Below are 23,785 nucleotides of genomic sequence, written 5' to 3'. Positions count from 1 at the left end.
GAACCACAAAATTCATATGCAAACGGGTAGATCGAATTAGTTATTCTACGGTTTCCATTATGTTTATGCTGATTGCAGCGAGTGAGTATATGCTGGAGGACTCTTACAAATTGACGTTCTTTTATTCTGCAGATTGAGTCGGAAATGTCAGATTGTGATTTGCACACAAATTTTATTAGTTTTAATGGGTCATTTGCTCGTATTGTTTGCGGTGTTACAAGTTTGGACAAGCAGTTTTATAGATACTTCGGTAGTCTAAATGATCAGAAATATTCCGTATATGAGTTTCTGGTCAGTGAGCGGGCGATCATAATTTGAATTTTCGCACGTGCCCACCCATTGTCCATGATGATGCTTCTTAAGTGCCTTTCAGCGTGCTCTTGAATTTTGGACATTGCAACCATTGAACCTTGTGATCCCAATCGATTCCACTTGAATTCTCTTGATATTATCATAATCCGTTGTAGCTCCAAGAGTGTGGACTTCTATAGAGATATCAACAGTTTTAGATATCAGTTCATACAGCAGAAAATCTGGCAAACTTTTACTCTGATATTCAGGATTTTATTGCATTGTTGGTAATCAGATTACGTAAGCTTTGACAAATTTACACATCTACAGACTTTAAAGAATCACAAAATAGAAGAAACCATTTTTCTTTCGACAATACCTGTTGCAAATTAATAATAAAACAAAACCGCCTTGAATTCTACTACATTCTACATTTTATAATTTTTGGAAGACTCTATTTTCTATATTCCACTCCATCGAAATTTTTTTAATTTATTACGTTTCGCAGATTGTACGGTGTTATAAATTCCAAAATAATCTCTATATATATTTCCAATTCTATAAATTGGTGATAATAAGCTAATATTTTTTATGTAAGCAAGAGTTTATTATCTGGATGTGTTCTCCTGTTTAAAATCATTTATTATTGTAATATATTTATTTATAATATAATTCTCAGCGGAAACAGACTCAATTGTCTTGTACATAGAATATCAAGTTACGTTCCCAGTGAATGAAGTGTTAATGGCCATAAGCACTTAACGATTAAAATTACTTGTTTTCAATGACTCTAACTTTGCTAAATACTTTTCCACAAATTACGATTTCCGTGACGGCGAAGGCTTTCATATTTGGAAGTCATTTTTGGGAAGAGGTGCGCGATTCTCGAATGAAACGGAAATCACTTAAAGATTTAAAATGAAAATTTATTGGAAAACGTAACAAAGTGAAGTAGAATTAATTAATGATTCAATCAGTTTGATGCTCGTCGATTACGCAGTTACTTGTCCCATTTTTGTAATCTATTCATTGTTTATTCGTTCGAACATACATAATACCGTTTTAGTAGTTTGTTGCACACGAAATTCAATCGTAAATTGATCTCCACATTTACAAACCGAGTTGTTCTTGCCCTTCGTCTACGTTTAAAGCTTGTGGCTACGGCGCATTTTAATGTTCTACAAACACCGGTTGTTGTGTAAACATAAGTTATCGTATCGTAAACATAATTATGCTAAAGCATGTGTTCCGTCTTAGCCCAATATCGGTAAAATAAATAAATTACAGCGAGTACTTTGTCGAAGTAAAAAAATTTGCCTCGCGGAAAAGCTCTTAAGGAACTATCATTTCCAGTGGAATTGCAGAATGACTAAACAGCTTATTATTAACATTGTCGGACAATTATTTATCGCTACATTTTATCATGGCTCGAACAGTCTGATAAAATTCAATTAATTACTTTTTAAATGATACCGGGTTCAGCTACTTTCATAAGAACTTCCAATTCTCTTCTAACCACCCTGCACTTTCCACTCTTCTGCATATCTTGTAATTTTCATTTCGACGCGACAATCAAATAGAATGTCCTTGTGTGGATGCTGGCTTTTTCAACAGTTTCCGAAGGCAGTGAAAGAAACTATAATACGTGTAAAAATATCTCTATTTTTCTTAGATCACAGAACGAGAAGCCCAGAGAAGACTGCGACTACTTTTCACCTCTTTTCCCCATCGTGTTTCGTTCAACAAAAACTTTCCACGATATCTAATTAAAAATACAGATTCTTTTGTACACTGTTCCATCGAATGTTCGGTGTGGAAATAAGTTCGGCGCCTTTTTATCCAATCGATCGTAACTTTAGTTTAAATTATAGATCTTCCGGTTTAAAAATACTCTGTTACATGCAATCGGTATCTCTTCCGCCGTTCTGTGTACGCCCAGGGCAAGAGAATCGCTGCCCGTACGGGCAATCGGCCGTCCTTTTTTCGGGAACACACCTATAATCTACCAACTAGATGGGAAAAAGTACTACAAAATTGTGTATGTAATACTTCGAAACATAATCTTGTATACTTCCTTTAAGAATAAGAGATAAATATCGCTAGAAAAAGGCACCGAATTCATTTGCACACCTAATACACACACACACACACACACACACACTCACGAAGTCAACGTTCTGAGGACACCAGCGATCAACGAATACATTTCTATTCACATTCGTCTACGACATAATACTTCTCACACGAACGCTACACGAACGAAGACGTTGCAGAGCTGTCCGGAACGTTACCACATCGATCCAAACGAGAGTGGAACTACTATTGTCCGTGTCTTCGTACACCTCGTTAAAAAAAGTTCATGGTACACGAAACTCCATGGTTCTCGGAATAATCGACGTCGAAACCGTCAACATCCGACCAGTCATACACTTTCCGTCGACGTTATCACACGAGAGCTGGTGTCGATCGATATCGTTATCTTCTTGGTCCACTAAATTAAAATTAAAAGCTGATTTCGTTCACGAGTGACCGAAATTGACTCTATTTTAATTTAGTTCATTTTTTTCAGTTCTCGAAGATCCTCGGATGGAATATCGGCGTCGCCATAACCCCAAACATGGCTGCCGTCGCCGGATCGGTTTGCTCTTCGTCGAACCATCGATGGAGACACGTATTTCCGGTCGTATGCCCATCCAATGCTCGCGAATGCATCGATGAACCCTGTGGTGATGTTGTAGCTGTAGTTTCCCAATTCCCCAGTTTTGTAATCCCATGGAAACACGTGGTGGAAGTTATGCCAACCCTCGCCCAAAGCTGCTATGGAGACCACCAGGTTTTCCACTGGTGAGATGTACCTGGAAATATTTTAAATTTTTTATAGCGAACGAGTTCTCGAACTTTTTGATAACCTGCAGCCTTAACACACTGTTTATGCCCCGTGGCTGAGAATTTTTTCATAGATCATTCAACAACAACAGAAACTTCAATCATAAACCAACATCTCACCCTCAATAACGCAATCTAATAATTTCGTTTGGCATTGTTGTATAAAAGAAGATTGTTAAGCTTCCATTTGTCCAGCACAATGATTGAAAAGCCTGCTAATAGGCTTCCAGTAGATAAAGTGCGCTTTCGATGCCAATTCAGAAATTCCATAGGATCAAAGTAACGAATTTGAAATAAAAATCCAAATATTAAAATGTATGATGCTGAGCAGAGTTGCCAGATAAAGTCTTTACGCTTCCCTCTGTATCATTGTACTTCATCGCAAACACCCGAATTTAACTGCAACGATTTGGGAATGTGATTTTAAGATGTTAAGCCGAAAAAGGTTGCAATGAAAAATCAATTTTCATCACTAAGATGACGTGAAGGCTTTTGTACCGCAATATACAGATAATGTGAGATATGGAAAGAAAAGTTGGTAACAATTTTGACAAACTCGTTCGTGCCCGAGGAAAAGAAAGAAAACAAACTTACTTGTCGTACGGTTTATGGCCCCACATGTGCGCCACACTGTTCACACAGAAGGCTACATTCAAGGTCACGCTGAACCGGAAATTGAAGTTCACCCAGAAAGAGATCCACAATGATTCAGACCAAAAGTAATATGGCACACTGACGGGAAGCGCGATGGTGAGCAGGGCAAAAAGAGGAACATAGAGTCTGCAAATGACAATAACAATAATATTACTTACTTGCTATTTTCTTGAGTATTTATAAATTAATTTAAATTCGAGGCATAAAATGAAGCGTAAAACCATGAAAAGTCTAACAATCTGATCGATTTGTGATCGACTTAGAAAATTTTTATTTTTCATAGAAATGCACAGTATAAAGTAATCACTATCACGAATTCGAATTTTCGAGTTTGGGTAGTAATGTGACAATTAACATGTTGAGTGATCCTGTTCCGCGTTTTCTTACCTTTTCTGCCACATGACGATTGGGTCAGCTTCCAGGTCGCTCATGTCAACAGCTTTACGTTTCAAAATGACATCCGGATGAGGCGTCGTGAACAACCAGCCAACGTGTGCGAAAAAGAAACCCCTTTTCGCGTTATGGGGATCGGCGTTGGTTTCGCTGTACTTGTGGTGAACTCGGTGGTCCAACGCCCACGCATAAACGTGCCTCTGCACAAACAAAGTTGATGTTACTTTTCAAATGCACACGTCAATCTTATTACTAGATCACGGATTTTATGCATTTACGACAGAAATATTGAAAAAATTAAGAGTATTTAGAAACATCGATGTATTATTTTCGACTTCTTAATATTGTTAATGACAGAAAGAATTATTACTTGACTCTTGTCTTTTACAATTGATGTGCAATATTTTTATTTTGCATAAATATTCACAGTCTACTTCTTACCCTTAGATTCGTCTTACTTCTCTGAACAACTCATTCTCCGTCAGCATTGGTTACCCTTCTCGAGAAAAGAGTGAAATATAACCAATACACCTTTCAACAATTGTTCCGCAAATACTACTTATAGTCCAGGACATAGGGAGGTCACCTTTGATTTTTTAAACGGCACCGTTTGACAATCGTTCAACAATCGATACAATTTTGTATTTTCCATAAAAAAGTATTGACTCACGTATGTCGAAAAATTATTAGTTTAGGAGATATTTTAATTTAAATATTGCTAAGAAAGTCTGACGCTCTTACTAATGATACCTTTATTTAGTAATTATGTACAAAAAGGGTTAAATGTAACATCTATTTACATCTCGACAAAGTTGACCTTCGTAAGTCTTTGACGCTTCCACCTTTAAAAACGCTAATAAAACTACTATAGTATATGAATCTCTTGAAACCATTTAATCTCCATCAAAACATTTCTCACTGCGAATAATAATAATCACGTAAATCAAGTTGGTAATATCTAATGAGACACTCTGTATAAAAAATTGTTAATGTTCTCTAACAGAGTATAACGTTTTTGGAAAATGGTAAAAAGGTATGTGGACTCTTGAGGGATTACAATATTTCTTCTGCAGGGCAGTGCAACTCAGGGGACAAAATGAGACGTTCCGAGAAGAATGTAGATGAAGTGAGAAACAAATTGGCTTACCTGACCGCTTATCGTGAAGAGGAGGACCAGAAGTAGCCGCAACGGCCATTTAGCTTTGTAAGCTCTGTGGGACCATAGTCTGTGGGCACCGGCGGTTATGCCAAATGCGGAAGTGTATATGGTCACCAACGCTACGGAAGAAGTTATACATTAGGTACATGTATATTTGTAGCTTTAGTTTGAAAACGTTGATTAAGTTTGTAGCTTGGACCTGCTAAATACAGTAAACTCCCGATATAAGTCACTTGCGCGGTACTGGCGATTAAAATGAAGCCAAATATGATGAAATTCCGATGATATTTACTTGTGTAATGAACGATTAAAATTACTTCCCATTACAATTACATTAACAGAAAATTAGTCTAAATATGAACTGAATTATATCGCGTTTGGTATCATTTTAATCAGAAAAATGCCACAAATATATTGGTGAAAGTCCCATAAAAAAAATAATGAAAAATAAGGAAGTTTTGTTATCGAATTAGTATTGATCTTCTGGTCTTACACCGATATACCCGACCGTGTTATGTTACACTCCTCGGCCCCGTGGTGGTGTGGGTAGTTTCAGTGATCTTTAAACGCGATGCTTGCAGTGACTTATATCGGGAATTCACTGTACACATCAGGTTTATTTATACTTTAAACTTGAGCCTGTCAAGTGCAGTCAACTCCCTAACGCATTTTCAAACTCTCTGGTCAAGATCAGTCGATTTATTTTTAGTGTTCTCTAAAATTGCTCGAAAAGTAATTTTTAATGAATAAGCATTTCTGTGCTCATACGAGCATGCAGTTCGTTTCTTTCACCCATTAAGGCACACGGAGTTGCGTTAACATTTACCTAGTCGCAATTATTTTCCCGATAAGTTAGCATTAGCTCAGTTATTTATATTGTAATTATACAAGACAATTTCGTAGTTTACTTCACACTTTTGTCATCACTATTTCTTCTTTTACTTAAATCTTAAAATATTTTATGTACCTTTCTTTTACAACAGAATCTTTACAGCACCTAGTACTATAATGCAATTTTTATATTTTGATGAAATAGTAAATTAGTTATTTTATCTTTGTTTATTTATTTTGTTCCCTAAAACTACCGCTTCCTTGATAACATAATATTTACATTCTTTCTCGCATACTTTTATAATAGATCAATAATTATATACTGGATGGTTTAAGACTTAGCCCTTACGATTTTTAGTTTATCGAGAAAATGTCAAAATACTTCACTTAGTTAGTTCCTTGGCATTCAGCAGTGAATCAAATTAAAATTAATCAGTCAATTAAATAAAGAATGTTAACGATAATGAGGTCGTAAAGAAAATGAGACCACTGTTAAACTAAATTAACAAAAAACAATACAAAAATAATATCGGTTTACTTCCTGTTAATGTACAATCCCCAATTTTTCGTGACGATTCTTCTGTTCAAGTTCACCGCAAGGTCACAATAGTCGTTAAATTCGTGTTGAGGTCGCCTACAATGCTGCACAGTCAAAAATACGTAGTGTCGTTTAAAAGAGTGAAGGTGACCTTGACTTTCACTTGAATTAAATTCTTTTTCCAAAATTTCTAACGATACAATTTGTATTAACCATTGAAAACTGATTAACTTTAGTCCAAAACATTTTTTCATCAGACTAAATATCAAGCTAACCCGTCTACAAAAATCGTCTCGTTTCATTGTTTAGCTTTTCAATGGGTTCATGATGAAATATGGATGTTCACCTAAAAAACATATTATTCGGAATAGATTAATGACGTTAGTATACAGGACCGCGTAATTCTGAGTTCATGAACGTAAGAAATGCGCGAAGCACCGTGACATATTTTAATCATAGTTACCGGTCCGTATAATTTGTTTCTTATTATTTCCGGCATTTTGTTACGCGGCGTATCATTGTATGCAAATGTGTTCAAACCTAAAAGACAAGTCCTAGGACCTCGAAAACGAGAATTTAGAATTCGAAAGGAAACGAGAAATTATTCACTAGCCTTGACAATTGTATGGAATGTCAAGTTCGACTTCCGTTCTGACGGAAACGTCTCGTTTATCTTTCGTTCTTGTAGCATCATTTATTGAGTCACTTGGTCATGCGCCCACAAATATCTCATTTCGAAATTGAAACCTTAGCCCTTAACACGTTGAACGCTATATCAAATATCAGTCTTACAATATTAAAAATATGTTTACACTGTCTAAATAGATTTGATTGAAACAGAATAAATATAAGTGAGGTAAACAGGTCTTCTGCTTATGCATAGACGTTTGTTTGCACTTAAACTTAAATGCAGTGTTAAAAAACCGACATCAATCAAAGATTAACGAATGCTGATTGGACTTTCTTAATTAAACGTATTTGCGTCAATGAAATCAAAGCGATACTTAGTTATCTGGGTTAGATCGTTAACAATACAGTGACGCCAGAAACTATTGCCACACTACATTTACGATTTTCAAAAAACTGTCGACATTTAACTGTTACAATTTCTTAATAAACAGTCGTACAAGAATAAATATGCACTCAGTTTAAAGCGCGACACCACTGCTTTTGCAATCTATCATCATTTCCTCCTATGACTTTGTATGATATAGTGATGATAAGTTTTCGCATGATATACCGGGTGGTAAATAAATTGAAATATCTCTAAAAATATTAGAAATTCTTTTCGTGACAGAATGTATCACGAAAAGTTTGAAGATCCAATCTTTTACAACGATTCCTTGAAAGCTGAGGTACGATTTTTTTTTGTTGGATATGCTGCCAACATTACAGCGACATAAAATAGACCACGAGGACATTACTCGATCGAATTTGTTCCTCATTTCCATTTTATAATACAACTAAAAAAATCGTGCATCAAGTTTTCGAGGTTAAAGGGAAAGCTTCAATCTTCCAATCTACGGTAGGATAAATGATTAAAAAAACTTTCCAATGTTTTTAGAAATGTTACAATTTCCAACACATTCGAGCAAAAACGTGCCTTAAATTTCTTGCAAAACATTTTAGAAAAAAAAAAACGAACGATAGACTGCGCAAATAGAGGCTTCAAGTTTTAACACGAGACCCAGGTTTATTGTTGTATGCTTCATTTTTACGAAATTATAATAATTTGAATATCGACAATTTGCGGAATGTCGGAAAATTAGTGTGTCAATATTTTTTGTAGCCACTGTGGACTTTTCCTCGTCGTTCGCATGGTTCTTATTATTTTGCGCAACGCACGATGCTAGACACGGTGTCATAGATTAATAATAATCGTACAGGAAGTTGCAACCAACTATTTCTGTCCTTGGTTCGCATTTTCGCCGCGTTACCGTCGCGATCGCGACGCTGACATCTCGGTGAAGAATTGACGTTTAATCTGTGTCTCATAACGTGGTACTCGGGATGTAGTAGTAATGGTAATCTTCTCAGCAAATAACGAAAATGCATGTGACACAACTATGTGCGCCAGACCAATCGGACAATTTGTTTGCGAATTCCTTTGGCATTCCTTTCGAGTACCGTGTTATAACACACGGTTAATACTTCCGTTGTGGACACGAAAATCGATCGTTGAAAACATATTATACACAATTCCCGGAAAACATGCTGGCTACTATACGATCTCGATAGCATCTCCATGCCTGTGTGCATACATTATAAATGTTACATAAAACAAAAGCTTTCGTTGCAGGGATAAGCGACGACGATATGTATTGTACATTCTACAGTAGATAGTCTTGCATAATGTTAGGTGACGAAGGAAGTACTTGTTACTAGACTACGCTTTATGCAAAATAAAATGTTTTCTAAGTCAATTGTTAGAAACTTAAATAAATCGAAAATAGTGTAACAATTTCCGTAAATTCGTCTAACGTCTTTACAGTTTTCTATTTTATACATTCATTTTTCTCTTAAATGCATAAAATCCGCGGTCTATTTATTATTATGACAAGAATATTTCAATTGCATCGTTTTTACAAATTTTCTCTCATCTGTTACCGCACACGTTTACGGAAACGTCATTTTAGAATCAACACCATTATTTTAGCACAGTCAACAATTGTTTAACACTCAAGAGGCAAATATATCTTTTTTAAAAAAGACTAATAGAAAGGTAAAATAACATTTAAAAAATGAGGTAAATGCATTTTCTGACGTTCGATTTTTCCTTCTGGATGTGAAAGTATTGATTAATTGTCTCAGATTTGTTTATATAATGAGTAAACATTTCTTGACTCGAAAGTCTTTGATACTCAATGGACAAATACGTCTTCATCGAAAGAGTTGATAATAAGATAAAATGACATTAAAAAGCGAGCTCGACACATCTTCTGACATCTAATTTCGTCTTCTGGTTGCAGAAGGATTAATTAATTATTTGTTCAAGATTTAGCAAGCCCAGCCCTGATAAAAAGACAATCTGTAGCTACATATATGTACATATATACAGAATGATTCGTGGAATTGTAACAAGCTGTACCTTTGTTGCGATTAAAGGTAGGAAAACATGTTACAGGAAAAAGTAGATAAGTAGATAAAAGTAGATTTTACTTGAATTGTTTTAATTTTTCAAAATATCTTGTTAACTCTCAATTTTCTGCCTTGGGCTCCTAATACTTTTTTGTGTAGAATAGCAAGGAAAATCGATATGTACAAAAAAATGTACGTATACATTTTAAAAAATGTCAATGACCTTCATACGACCGATACATCTCCAGCTAGGGAAAAACAATTGACACCATCTTGTAGCCCCTTAAAAACCATTCATCTTTCCTCTTTAACATTTTCCCTAAGTTCAACCAAAACAAAAATATAGCTAGTTACAATTGTATGAATCACCCTTATAATTCCTATACAATATTAAGGTGTACTAAAAAAAAAAGTAGAAAATTGGACAACTATATTCATTTACTTTTTATCAATTGTAGAAGTACATAAGTAGAGGGGTGCTTAACTGCTAAGATTTATTTCTATGCAAAATATTTTCACTCGGACACTCACCCCATAGACTAGTGAGGAATTTCGCTTCTGTGAAGATGAGGTACAGTCCATAAACGCCGCCGGCATGAATAAAAATCTGCGCTACGAGGTCCAGCCATCTGATTTGTGGAACGTATTTTGTTTTGCTGCTGCGATAATTCTCGTCGACCGTCAGAAAATCTTGAGTCTCTGGCACTCTTCCGTTTTTCAAATTCGTCTCCTTGCTCTCCGTCTCGCAAACCTCCTGCACCGTGGGCGGAACGCTGTCCTTGCTCGAGAAAGATGGCGCCATTTTTCTTGTACCCTCGGCAGATCTATTGATCCTGTTCCAATCGATTTCTCCAGTTTCAATCTAACATTCTTCGCACCCCGGCTTGCTTCGCGAAACGTTCGAATCGATTCTGCAATCACAATATTATTCTCTATTAGCGACACACTTGGACCCAAATATTAAGTTGTCCCAAACACATTTCTTTCGCAATGTGCACGGTTAATATTGTCGGGCAATTCGAGCATACAACGTGATCACTCGTTCATTAATCTTTCATTCTCTCCTAAACATGTATTGTGCGCAACTCATTAATGCGCACAATATTTTGCAAATTATGCGAATATAATAGCTTGTTTGTTTTGAGTCGCAAAAGTCTACATATAAAACATGTAAAAATATAATCCGGAATGATCATTCTGAATATAATAATAACTGAGAATGTTTTCACAAGAAATAAGGAATTTTACGAAGAACAAATATTTTTAACGATAAACTACTTTCGAATAGTCCAGATCAAACATTTGCACATCACGAAAATGAAACACATTTCTCTTTCGATAACGAATGCTCGACTAAGATTGACATGATTATTTATTGCTTGTGGGTTACTAATTTCACACAAATACTTCTAAACTCCGTTGCTTTTTTATTAAATTTTTCCGTTGTTCCACATTACCTGCGTTCACCCAACCGTTCTTCGATACCGTTTTCACAGATTCGATCGATCATTGACACACGTTACGAGTTGCCGGCAAAGACTGCGTATGACACAGGTGTTAGGAGATACTGTCTATCGATCGTAGATATTCCTACCCCTAGTATCACGAACATCGTTGATAAAGATATTTGGTTCGGATACATTTTAGTACCAATGGTTACCGCAGATCACGAGTCGCAAAAACCGTGAAGTCCAAAAGTTTATCAATCGCCCCGGCGCGGTCATGTTCGTTTTTACTTAATCGTAACCATCGCGCGGCGTTCCGCGAACGAATGAATCAATCACACCAGGAATCCCATCGTTCGATTTTGTCGATTATGACAAGTATCGGATTTTCGGAAATTTTTTTGACTGACAAGTGTTGAAACTGATAAAACCAGAATTTGGAGACAATAATGCCAGTATAGTGCCAGATAAGATTATTCTGTTTGATGAGATCCGATAGGTTAACGTGACAAATTTGAAATATTACATCCAGCAACCATGCACGTGTCTGCACGGACTCCTAACGCACAGCTGTGCGAGATTATTATTTTTCCTGGATCGATCAATTCTGTTTATTTCCACAAATCGTGGATATGTAGAACGCGTTTCTTTCAGATCGTCAGTTTAAATTAAGATTGGGTCAAGAAAACATTCTGGGCGTATTGAATTGCTATCTAATGCATAAACAGTGCCGAAAAAGAGGCCAAAATTATGTTTATAATATGAAGACATTTCTATTAGTATTTAGTGTTATGATAGTTATCGTTACATGCGATATATACAGGGATCAATTTTAGCTTTTTGTTATTAAAGACTAATTGGACAGTGGATTTTACTAATATTAAATAGCTGTCTTTATTATTAACGTTTTTACACCTCAGTGATCTTACAGTAATCAGTTCCTACCTTATCGATATACTGTTACTTAATATCTATAGCTGTATCTGACTGTAACTGTAACCTCCAATATTAAATTCTGAGATTTTAGGAATTATTACTTGCTGAGTAACAACGAAGGTGGAGTAAACACAGATAATATTATAAAATAAATATTCAGTGTATGTTCAGTGTGTGTTATGTGTAATGTTCAGTATATTACTTTTAGAAGTGTTTCGTAATTTTAACATCACAACGGAAGCGTGTATTTGTGTTCTATAGTAAAAGCTATACAAATGCTACCAGATTTTGTTTAATCTAATGTCATTTTCTGTAATCTTATCTTAAGTGGAACTTGTTATTCTTAAGATAATGAATTTTGTAACAAAATGAAAAAACAATTTGTCTAAATTGACAATGTAGACAATGTAAATTAACTGCAACGATACACGGGGGAGGGGATATACAACAAGCAATAAAGCTCTCATTTCAAGTTGTATCAATTTTTGTTTAAATGAAAAAAACTCTTAGATTTGCGGTGGAAACATTGAATTTGAACTACAGACTGAGCGAATGCCATTTTTTCACCTAGCTTCAGACATAGGTTAAGAAATCCAATTACTGTGTCTATATTAATTACACATATACTTATTTTCAATGCTTCACGAATATTATAAAAAAAGATGTATATTAACATGTATATTAACTGATTTAAACTCATTAATATAATTGGCACCCCGACAATAATTGGGTTTTTTACACTAGTTTATGTAATACTCGCTAGTGAAAGTAATCTTTGAATAGATAAGGTTCTGCGAACGAATTGTGAATTCCGGATAACTTAATCATGATTTTTTCTGTGAACATATGGCTCCACTTCCTGTCTTATCTGGTTACTTATTTTCGAGACACCTGGCGATGATCGCGATGTTTACAATACGTTTCACTTACAAGGAAACATCGCTCTTCAATTTATTTTTTCTTCTTCGTTTGACTCTTTTCAATTTGTTGTCCAACTCATTCTCCAATTTTAGAGAACAATTTCTTTATTATATTTCTCATTTATTTTTGTTTTACTAATATCACTGGGCCGCGAATATTGCAATAAAATTATAGCAAAAAAGTAGGTAAATTTTAAAATAACTAGGAAGATTCAAAAAATATGAGAACGTCAATACACTATTTCCAATCGATTTAAATAGTTAAAGAAAAAACAAACTTTCTATTCGGTTTCTATTTCTTGCAGTCGATACAGAAAATTTTTATTCTACATGAAGATCCACAACCTAATTACCACTTTTTCGAATTTTCATTTTATTCAATTTTTATTCGAAAAATAACGATGTCTACTGTAATTTTTTACTGTGTTCTTGCTTGAAGTGTCACGTACAGATCAAACATTTCTCTATCGGTAATAAATGTTCATGGTTAGGAATGTTCTTAGCCCGTTTGACGGACGAGGACATTAATGAAATAACTCCAAGGAAGAAAACAGCGTGTCTGGCGCCATGCGTCTTAACTACTCCCTAACTACAGGGGGTGTTTTTAATACTCCTACGTCATTCGAAGTACAGTTACATAGAAGAGGAAATGGGCCGAGTTATTGGGTCATAAAATAAATGAGTTCGGTTATATTCAATTTCTCCTTTCCGTTTATTCAACGTGTATTCTTTTACTGAAGCGGCTTCGTGTTAATCACAGTGCGTTTGTAATGAGTAGACTGCAGATTTTTATCCAAAATAAACATTGTTTGCATTAATTTCAAGACTGTGGAGCTACATAGATTAAATTAATTTTTGGTCTTAATCAATTTAATAAGTAAGAAATGACATAACAATATCTTTAAATTCTTTAAATGATTTTACTTTAATTCTTCATTGAGTCATAACGCGATTTCGTGAACTGGAACATGTTCATGCTTTGAATCTAACTTATTTATGTTGTAATCCAATGCTTTGTTCATTTACCAGTGTAGCTGCAAAAATCCATTATCATAGTTCTAGGTGAAAAAAAGAGTAAATAATTTGTGTCTCTTAGAAAACTGTGCTCAAACGTTTCATTTAGAAAGTATAAATATTCTTCCTCTATCGTAATTGTAGTTGTGTATTCTATTCTTCTTGCAAGACCAGCAGAGAATATTGATATAAAAATCAGGTAAAAATAATTGTTTAGAATTAGAAGTACAATTTAAATAGAACACTTAAAAGAGTTGTTATGAATAAAATGGAAAAGAAATCTAAAACTTTCACATCTCGATCAATAACGCCATCAATGAAAGTAAACCTAAATATTTTTCTCGATGCTCTGCAATTTGGGCTGCCAACACTAACGTAACTCAATTGCAATGTGCGCGAAAGAGTTTTTCATGTCACGGCCGTAAATGTTAGTTCTCATGCAAATGATTCCCTTTCTATGTGAAATTCCTTCAAGCCCCGTCGGAAAATGATCATCGACTTTCAATCAGCCCCGTAGGTGGCAAATTAATAAGAAGTAATCGCATCCCGGGTTCCGCGAAGTTCGTTAGCTCTTCTTTCAGGGCCGCCGCGACGCCCTCGCGTCGTTCACTAAAAAATTGTTAATTACACTGTTTCCCCGTAATAAATGATGCAACCAATGACGCAACGATGTGCCTAGCCACAGGGTAAAATCTAGGACAGATGTAGGTGCAATTACAATTAGCTCGGACGAACGGAAAAACCGCGACGGTTGCAATTCGCGGAAAGGAACGTCCTCGGAAGAAACAATTGCTCCGCGAGCGTGTTAGGGGTCATTGAATAATGTATCGTGACCAGGCCATTTACGATGTTGTTATGATACGAGAAAATGCAAGGAAAGTAATCCGACAAATAATTTACATTCAAACTAACTCTTCTACAAAACTTCTTTATTTTTCATTATTTTAATAACTTTCATCAACATATTATCATTTTTCTAATGAAAATGGTACCAAATATGATATAATCCCGATGATATTTACTTGTGTAATGAACTATAAAAGTTACTTCCCATTACAATTATATTAACGGAAAATTAGTATAAATATGATCCAAATTGTATCGTGTTTGGTATCATTTTGATCAGAAAAATTCCACAAATATATTGGTGAAAGTCCCATAAAAAAATAATGAAAATTCAAGAAGTTTTGTTATTGGATTAGTAGTGGTCTCCTCGTCTCACACCGATACACCCGACCCGTGTATATCCCGGATTCACTGTATATGTAATATCACTAAATAATGATGATAATATGTTCGAAGAAATTTTCGACTAAATGACGGGTTCGAAATTTCCCTAAAAATCTGAATAAATGCATTCTTCTTATGTTTATAAAGTAGTCAAGTAATAATAAAAAATAAAAAGCAATAATAATCACTTTCAGTGCTCCGAAGATCTAGTGTTTGGAAAGCATAAAAATCTGCAGTCCATTGATGAGACTGTTAGACCGCGGATTTCATGCATTCATGACAGAAATGAGTAATTGCAATTTGCTGAGCGAGTGAGCAAACCGCTGTGTGAGTATCGATACATTAATTACGACTTGCTGAAATGATTAGATAGTGATCTTGCAACGAATGCAAAAAAATTGTATTTGACATAAAAATCCGCATTATAATGATTATGCTTCATAAAGACTGGTAATAATTTTGTTGTCACAAAAACAAACCGCTGAAGACGGAGAATCTATTGAAGGCCTGAGATACATAACACGAGATCGATGACTATGTGTTTTCGAACGAGCACCGTAATTCGGTTGTTTGACGACGCCTTCCATTTCGAACTGTAGAGGCTTTAATTAGAATTTATTGTTGGGAATTTATAGTTCACGGCCGAATCGGTCTTCCGTCGCTAGCCCGCATTTGTTAGAATTTCTTTCGAGTCGTTTCTTGATTGAAGTCCACATGAAATAATCGACTGGCGACTGGCAACTATAGTGACAGACAACCTCGTTTTCTTCCGAAAATTCATACAATACCAACCCAGAATACTCATGTCTATACTTTAATTAATTTTCTGAATCATTTCTACTTCCCTGAGAACAATTGATAGCAATAGAAGAGATACGTGTCAGAAGAAGCGTAATTCATCGATCGTTAAGAAAAGACGTTTTAACTACTTGTATGTATTCATCGGGATGTTTAAACAATAAAATGAATGTAAACGAATCGAAACAGCAATGAACTGTCTCGCTCAAGTAATTAATAACTCCCGTTGGAACTTACACGATTCAAATTCATTTTCACAGAATGTTATCATTAACCCTAATACACCCAAACCTCGTCACGCAAATTCCCAAGGAGGGGCTCCATGAACCTATAACCTTTTTCACTCATTTCTCCTAATAAATTATTTAAAAAAGAGTTTTGTAATCAGCCCCCCCCCCCTTCCCGGGGATTGCTAGGGTTAAGTATGGTATCTAGATTGTTCTTGCATATTCAGTTTAGTTATGCAATTACCGATTTCGTATGTAATTTGAATGGTGTCAATGAACGAAATGCTGACAACAATACTTTCATACTGGATCATTTGTTTCAGGATTACCAAGGGTCACCACTTGTGGTTTTAATAATTTACATATTATTTATAGCTGACATTAGAGTGCATGCAGCAACAAAACGTATACAAAATAATTTTTAAATCACCCCAACTGATAAGTATGTATAAATAGACCAACCTTGTAATTAAAAAATTTTGTACGCCCGTTCCGGCGTTGTTTAATATAATAACAAATCGTATTCGGTAGCTTATTCAATATTGCTTCTTATGGACAGCGTTGACGGTTCTTGTGATAACATTAAATGTTCCTTGTAAGACCGTTTTTCTTGTATGCGTGTAATCATTTATGATCATCGTAATGTAAAATACTTTCATACATGAAATTACACATACATTCGAAGTTTGATAGGCTTCAATGTTCGACAAAATTTGAAATTCTATACACGTACGGTTCTCGCTGGTATCAGTGTCTATATGCGATCATCATCAGTGATTGCGATATGTTAAGAACATAATGACACAAGGGCATGGTTACACCCGAAAGCCGTAACAGCATGAATAGTACGGTACCGGGTTATGAAATCATCACCGTGACGGTATCGCTTTATATCTTCTAAGACGGTCTTGTAACAAGTAGTGTTCAAGCCTTTGAATGACTTAATGAGAAGTTTTAACGTAGTCGTGCAATAATATTCGCAATAACAGATCGGTAAATTATCAGTTATCTGTAATACATAAACTAGAAATAATCTTTATTCGAGGAGCACAACCGCGCTAAACTCGGAATAGGATGTTACAGAAATTTTGACAACAAGAGATTTACGCCGTTGTAGATGTGACGGAAATCATTTCATAGTTTGCAATCTATTGGAAACGAATAACGTGTCCGTTCATACGGTTCGGTTATCGCAGTTGTAACGTATCTCCACATCCATGCCCATTATTACGTCATTTCGGCAACAAGGTGCTCCGAGTATGAAAACTTGTTATAATACGTCTTACGACTATCTTATATGAAACGATGAATCATAAGAGTTTTCGCATCTCCACGTATACGTGTAGTCGTATACGTGCGGTATCCTTTGCGTCATCGCAAACTACGACTGAGCTGCTTTTACACTATCGTGACCGTATTGATTCAGTTTCTCAGTATTTTCGTACGTTTCTAGCACAGTAGATCAACAAGTTAACAGAACTGCAATGTAAAGAAATATTTATTTTCAATGTCACAGGTAATATTTTTTATAGTGTCGCTAAATGTATATCTTCAATTCGTAAACTCTAATAGGGTAAGGTACCCAATTACTATATTGCTTTACTAAATTACGATATGTTCGTTCAAGCTTAAATCAATCAACACCGAGCTAGAAAAACTTTAAATATTACTTCCTATTTTCTGCAACAATTTTTCCACATTCTGAACACGATATCTAATCTATGAAACATTTGTTCCGGTTTTTACGTAACACCTGCAGTTTATTACAAGCATATTCTTAGAGGGTCATAAATATTGTAAGTTGGAGTACAAAAATCCACAACCTTCGTGCCCAAACAAAAATCCAAACGGTAGTGTTATTAAAAAATCGGATGTTAAAAAGCATACAACGAAATTGAAGATTCAGAAAAAATTTGAAACTGCACGAATGTAGTTCACGTGATGCAAATAAGTTATTAACAATAACGGAAAAACTTTGTTTTGGGGAAAAATGATTCTGGGGATGGAAATATTTTCATATCATCGTGGTTAAGTATTCAGGAAATCATTAAGGAAGAAAGTACATTAAATAAATTAATAAATTATCAAAAACGCAATTTAGAAAAATTGTGGGTGACGGGATAAATTTTCGAAGGAACAAAATTTCTTCTGCCAATTTCTCACATCCACAACACATAAAGACCACACAAACCCCACGAACTTCTGATTTAAATTTTCTCTAACACAGTTTCTAATACGTTTACTTAGTTTTCCAGATGTCTGGTCAGCATAAAACGTAAAAATTTCTATGGAAGTATATCTTCACTGCTAAAGCAGTTTCTCCAGGAGGCAAAAAAAGAGTTGTTCCCTTGTCAAATGTATCTATCGAGTTCATCGTCCTCCGGGAACAACACGAAACAAACTGAAGGTATTTTTCCTACCAGATTTAGGATAAGCTTCTCCGTTTAATTCCGAGTAACTGGTCGTTAGCACCTGCAAGATAGTGGAGTTTCCAGTGGCCAATCAATCGATAGCACCGGCATTTGTACAATACAATTGTTGTTGCCGATTGCCGATCTCACAAGATCCGCGGACGCGTCACGGTCGGCGAAGGCTCGAGGCAGACGGTTCCCGGAAACGTACGTGGAGGACACGTGTTAGCGAACTAAATAGAGTACTGTTACTTTTTCGAGAGGTCCTTCCGCGCGTCGTTCCGCTCGCCACGTTAAATAAACATTGTTACTCGTGCTTATACGCGCGCCGCAAATAACAAACTCTGCGTGCGGACTCGTCTCGCACGAGACGCGCCGAGGATCAACGGAAGATTGGCACGACACTACGCGCGGAGATGTTTCGCCGCGACTGATCGATCGCCGCGAGGATTCAACGTCTCCATTTTTGTCCCCTAACAGTTTCGACAGTGGTTCAACAGAGTAGGCTGGTCAAAATTGCCTCCCTTTTGCAATTCGCTGCCAGCGGGTCTTTCGTTCCTGGGTTTCATTTTTTATTGCTATAATATTTTTAAAAATCTGAAAATGTCGTGAGGTATATTAAAGTCACCTAATACTGTACCCATTTAATAAAAATCATAACTCTCGATTAAGAACACTTTTATCAAAAATTGCTACATGTTTTAACACTAAACCTAGCACAGCTGGTCAAATAATCGGTTTCTGTTTTTGTTTACAATTACTGAAGTTACAAAAATCGCATTTTGGGAATTGATTCAATAGATATGCAAGCATATATTATAAACAAAATCACACAAAGTCTAAATAAATTCAATCTTGCTGTTTTTATAAGACAGTTTTAATGCTCGGTAGATTTAGTGTACAGGGTGTATTAAATTGTATTGAAAGAAAAATAACCGCGAATTTGACTTTGAGCATAATTTTCAAGGTCAAATTGTTTTTCTGTTGCATCGTTTAATACTCGTCTTATGGCATAAGTCCCGTCTACGGCGGGACGTACAAACACCGCTGCGCAGCGAAAGTGCGCGCTGCACCAAAGAGACGTTAGTGGGAGAAGCTTTTTGTGCCCATCTCTGGTCTATACGCTTTCCCAGTATTGGGTACAACCGTGAAGGGGATGATTCTACATAAGAAAATAAGTCGAAACTGTGAAATACATTTTTTTCATTTGAGGCCTTATTTTTGAGAAACTTGACTTTGAAAATCCGTTAGGTTCGCGTGACTAGCATTTGTAAGACGTAGAACCGGTAAATCTATATTAGACGAGTGAGCCGATATCTACCTGTTCAATAATACATAGCACGCGCGTTCGTCGAATTTTTCAGCTCAATTTTCTCGAAAACAAAACCTCAAATGGAAAAGATTTATTCTATATTTTCGACTTATTTTCTTATGTAGAATCTCCGCCTCCACGGTTGTAGACAATACTGGGACACACTGTAGATATATAATGACTGTAGATGGAATAAAATACAGTTTACGAAACATTAAACAAATTTTTCAAAATAATGATTGATTTGCGCCCTGTGGTTCCTTTGAGACTTTTGTTCCTTATGACGAGTACTAAACGATACAACAGAAAGAAAATTTGACCTTGAAATTTTTGGTCAGTCAATTTTGCGGCTACATTTTTTAAACAAATCTCACAGTGTAGTATCAGCTGAAGAAGCTAAGACAAAACATTGTTACACCCTGTACAATATGTGTTCTTTTGAAACCTATTGAAAAAAAGTAAAAATGATTCGATTTTTTAATAACGAAATAAAAACGAAAGTGGTAACAAAACAAAGATTTAAAAAATGGGCTCGTGATATGAGACCCAATATGTTTGTTCAATTTTTCGTTTTTTCTTCAGACATTGAGCATATATAAAATTTACTTCTTCAGCCCCGCAGTGTTCGTGGGCCCACTGGTAACAGTTCTTACATCTAATCTATTGTTCACCCTGTACATCGGAAGAGTAAAGATCTGTGTAAGAGAAGCACGGTTTAGTATAATAAATTAGACAACTACGTAAAATCTATTTTATTATGCTACTTTATCCTACTTATTACAGTCTCTACTTTATCATGCTACTTCTATGATAGTCCGTGACAAAAACATAAAGAAGTTTTAAAAAGAAACTGAAAACCAATTTTTTATAGTTGTTTCGATATTTTTCTTGAATTTCTGTGATTTATCCATAGCAGAAGAGGAGCATGGATAAAGTTCTCTTTCGTTGACGCGTTAAGAACCGATTCGTTTCGCAACGAAGAGCTGAACGGTAGTTTGCGTATTTCCCGATCCTACGAGCCAACTCCAATCAACCTTGACATTACGTTCAATGTCGTTTCCTCGGTAGTTGCTTCCCCGATAAATGATCTCGTTGAACCCGAAGCAAAGAGGGCATCGGGTAAATCGCTCTGGTTCCATCGTGGAACTCCTATGTCCCGTCGCGATCAAGCGAGAAAGAAAATGAAATAGGCATCCACTATCATTCACAAACAATATCTGATGAAAATTTTGAATGTAATTGTTGAAATGTTCATCAAGGAGCTAGCCACGTCGATCATACGTGGATGACACAAATCTTTGATCAGATTTAGAAAACTCATATTTATCGTGAGCCGAATTTTATTACTATTCTTAGAATGCAACTTAATTTTCTAGTTTTGGTTTTATTAATTGTGTTACTTCGATTTTTTGGCAACTTTTGAGGTTGGTATTCGTCACATAACGTGTTAACTCTCATCAGTTCCTCCAAAGTAGATGCATAGAAGATTGATCTTTGATTTTCCATCATCTTCATGTTACAATATAATTCAACCAATCGTGTTTTAATCATAGTTCCATTTAGTAACTTCAAAATTAAAAAAATGTGATTTCTCGTAGGACCCAAATCAGGGTTACAAATGAAAAGTAATATTATACAAATATGACAGAAGTATTATGATAATATAAGATGAAAATGAAGAATAAAAAAATTGCGAATTAAGCTTCGTTGTTCAGTTACTAATAATTAACAATCCTCCTAAACGTTGGCAACCCGACCAACAAAGACAGTCATGTATTAAGTGACAGATAATGTTTACCTTGGTCCTCATTTGGGGAAGGAGGAACGAGGAACGAAGCTCAGCCCGGGGTCTTATAGAGTAGGCAATGAGGAAGGCTACCCCCCCCCCCCCCGGGTAGTATGTTTGCTGGGAGGTGCCCTGTTGAGTGCTCGCGTGATCCAGGAACTTCCCCTTCGGCTTAGGTAGGCATGAGTTTTTAGTGGGTAGTCTCCGGGGACGGGGTATGCGAAAAGCATTTCCTCACGGGGAAAAAAAGATTACTCAAGAGGATAAACATATGTCAAGGTCAAGGTCATTGGAGCTGGCTCATAATTTTTATACTAACCGAAATCCTGATATGACGTTACACCACTAAAATTTTGTATGACATACAAAAACCGAAGAAACTACCGATATAATACTGATATTTTACATTTCGGTATAAGTCCCTGGCTTTCTGGCAACGTTCCCTTAAAGTAATTACAGGAGTTATAATAACAACAAAAAAACCATCACTTTCTGGATGTTACTTACACTGTGGGTTAGAAAAATCTGTATCATTATTTAATTTCTATCATCAGGCGTATGCAGCAAAGACATACTAAAAAATCCTTACTGATGACTCCATTAGCAGATACCAAAACGAAACACTTTTAAGTTAATTTTTGGGAAGGTCAGTCTGCCTTTAGTAGTAGTCATTTAGTGTCAAGTCACGACAACAAGACGTAATTGTCACAGGCTGAGACGGCCCCTTGAACCGCCTACTCTTCTTACACCGTGACCTAATCCTACATATACCTCGTTTGTGTTTTTAGGTATAGTGTTGCACCCTAGCGGACGAGTAACCAGCTGATTCCTTCGTAGCATGGACTAGAACCCATATCAGCATAGACTGGAACACCTGCTTCGTTCCAACACGGACGGGGTATAGAAGTAGACTAACCATTTTGAAAGACTTTATCACAAACGAGTTATAAAATACTGATATCGTTCTAGATCAATGATTCTTTCGTAAAAAAAGAGATTTGTGGCGCTGTCACAGTGCCAATCGACGAAACTTTTAACCAAATAGTACCACTGATCGTCTGATAGATGGTACCACGCTTGTATGGACCACAAAATTACTTTTTTTTTCATTTATCACTCGCATATATTGAATACTTTCTATTATACATTTATATACATACATTATTGTATAGCTATATTTTAACACCTATTTCTGTATCATTTACTTATAGATCCTGTAATCTAAAGTCATATTTTTTCAATAACAGAAAAGAAAATACTTTTTGGAGTTCTCCTTTTTCTTTTTTTAATCATTTGAACATACCTTGACAAGTCATTAAGGAGTACGTTCCATTTTGGAATGTGCAAGAAAACTTACTTGGTCCAAATGTAAGAATTTCATTAAAGTGATCGTAAGTATTAAGAGTGTGCGAGAACCCGGCAACCCGTTTCTCGAACGACTCTGCAGTACTTTGCAGCAGCGTACAAAATATATAAATAATATTTCTATAAGAATTAATTAAATGAGTAAAAAGTAAAATAACATAATTTTCCGAAAACACCTAGAATAAAAAATCCGAAACCATGAACGTATTTATTAAAACGAGTATAAATGGTTAGTGGGTTCTCGGAATATTGGGAAATCCTGATTCTTTCGAAAGTCCCAATTATTTCGAGAATCCCAATTCTTTCGAAAATCCCGACTATTTCGAGAATCTCGACTTTTTCGGGAATTTCGAAATTTTCTGGTACCCGTCCCGACCCCGAAAAAATTTCGTGTTCCCGACCCGACCCGATATTTTGGATTCTCACCCGGTGCTGTACACCCTTACTAAGACTACACATACAGGGTGTTCCAAAAGGTCAGGGCCAAACTTATACCACGTGTTAGTGAGGT

The 23,785-nt window shown here is 35.7% G+C and overlaps 1 protein-coding gene and 1 long non-coding RNA gene across 3 annotated transcripts; one reads left to right on the top strand and one right to left on the bottom strand.

The window, feature by feature from the left end:
- Positions 1-1,196: 1,196 nt before the first annotated feature.
- LOC143353637 (acyl-CoA Delta-9 desaturase) lies at positions 1,197-19,651 on the bottom strand. 2 transcript variants are annotated; one of them, XM_076787110.1, is made up of 6 exons: positions 18,821-19,651; positions 10,362-10,741; positions 5,372-5,502; positions 4,219-4,424; positions 3,772-3,957; positions 1,197-3,146 (listed from the first exon to the last, which is right to left on the bottom strand). In XM_076787110.1, the coding sequence occupies exons 2-6, from the start codon at positions 10,630-10,632 to the stop codon at positions 2,843-2,845; spliced, it is 1,098 nt and encodes a 365-aa protein (XP_076643225.1). In that variant the 5' UTR covers positions 10,633-10,741; positions 18,821-19,651; the 3' UTR covers positions 1,197-2,842. The 2 variants fall into 2 exon arrangements, with proteins under 2 accessions (XP_076643225.1, XP_076643226.1); XM_076787111.1 differs by lacking the exon at positions 18,821-19,651 and adding an exon at positions 11,288-11,414.
- Positions 17,440-22,998, top strand: LOC143353638 (uncharacterized). The gene is made up of 3 exons (XR_013082188.1): positions 17,440-17,916; positions 18,648-18,807; positions 22,698-22,998. It is a non-coding gene; the product is annotated as an uncharacterized LOC143353638 (long non-coding RNA).
- Positions 22,999-23,785: the final 787 nt, after the last annotated feature.

The sequence above is a fragment of the Halictus rubicundus genome, chromosome 4 (genome assembly GCF_050948215.1).
Source record: "Halictus rubicundus isolate RS-2024b chromosome 4, iyHalRubi1_principal, whole genome shotgun sequence".
Taxonomy (NCBI): domain Eukaryota; kingdom Metazoa; phylum Arthropoda; class Insecta; order Hymenoptera; family Halictidae; genus Halictus; species Halictus rubicundus.
Note: the sequence above shows the minus strand (reverse complement) of the source record. Positions and strands in the feature narration are given on the sequence as shown.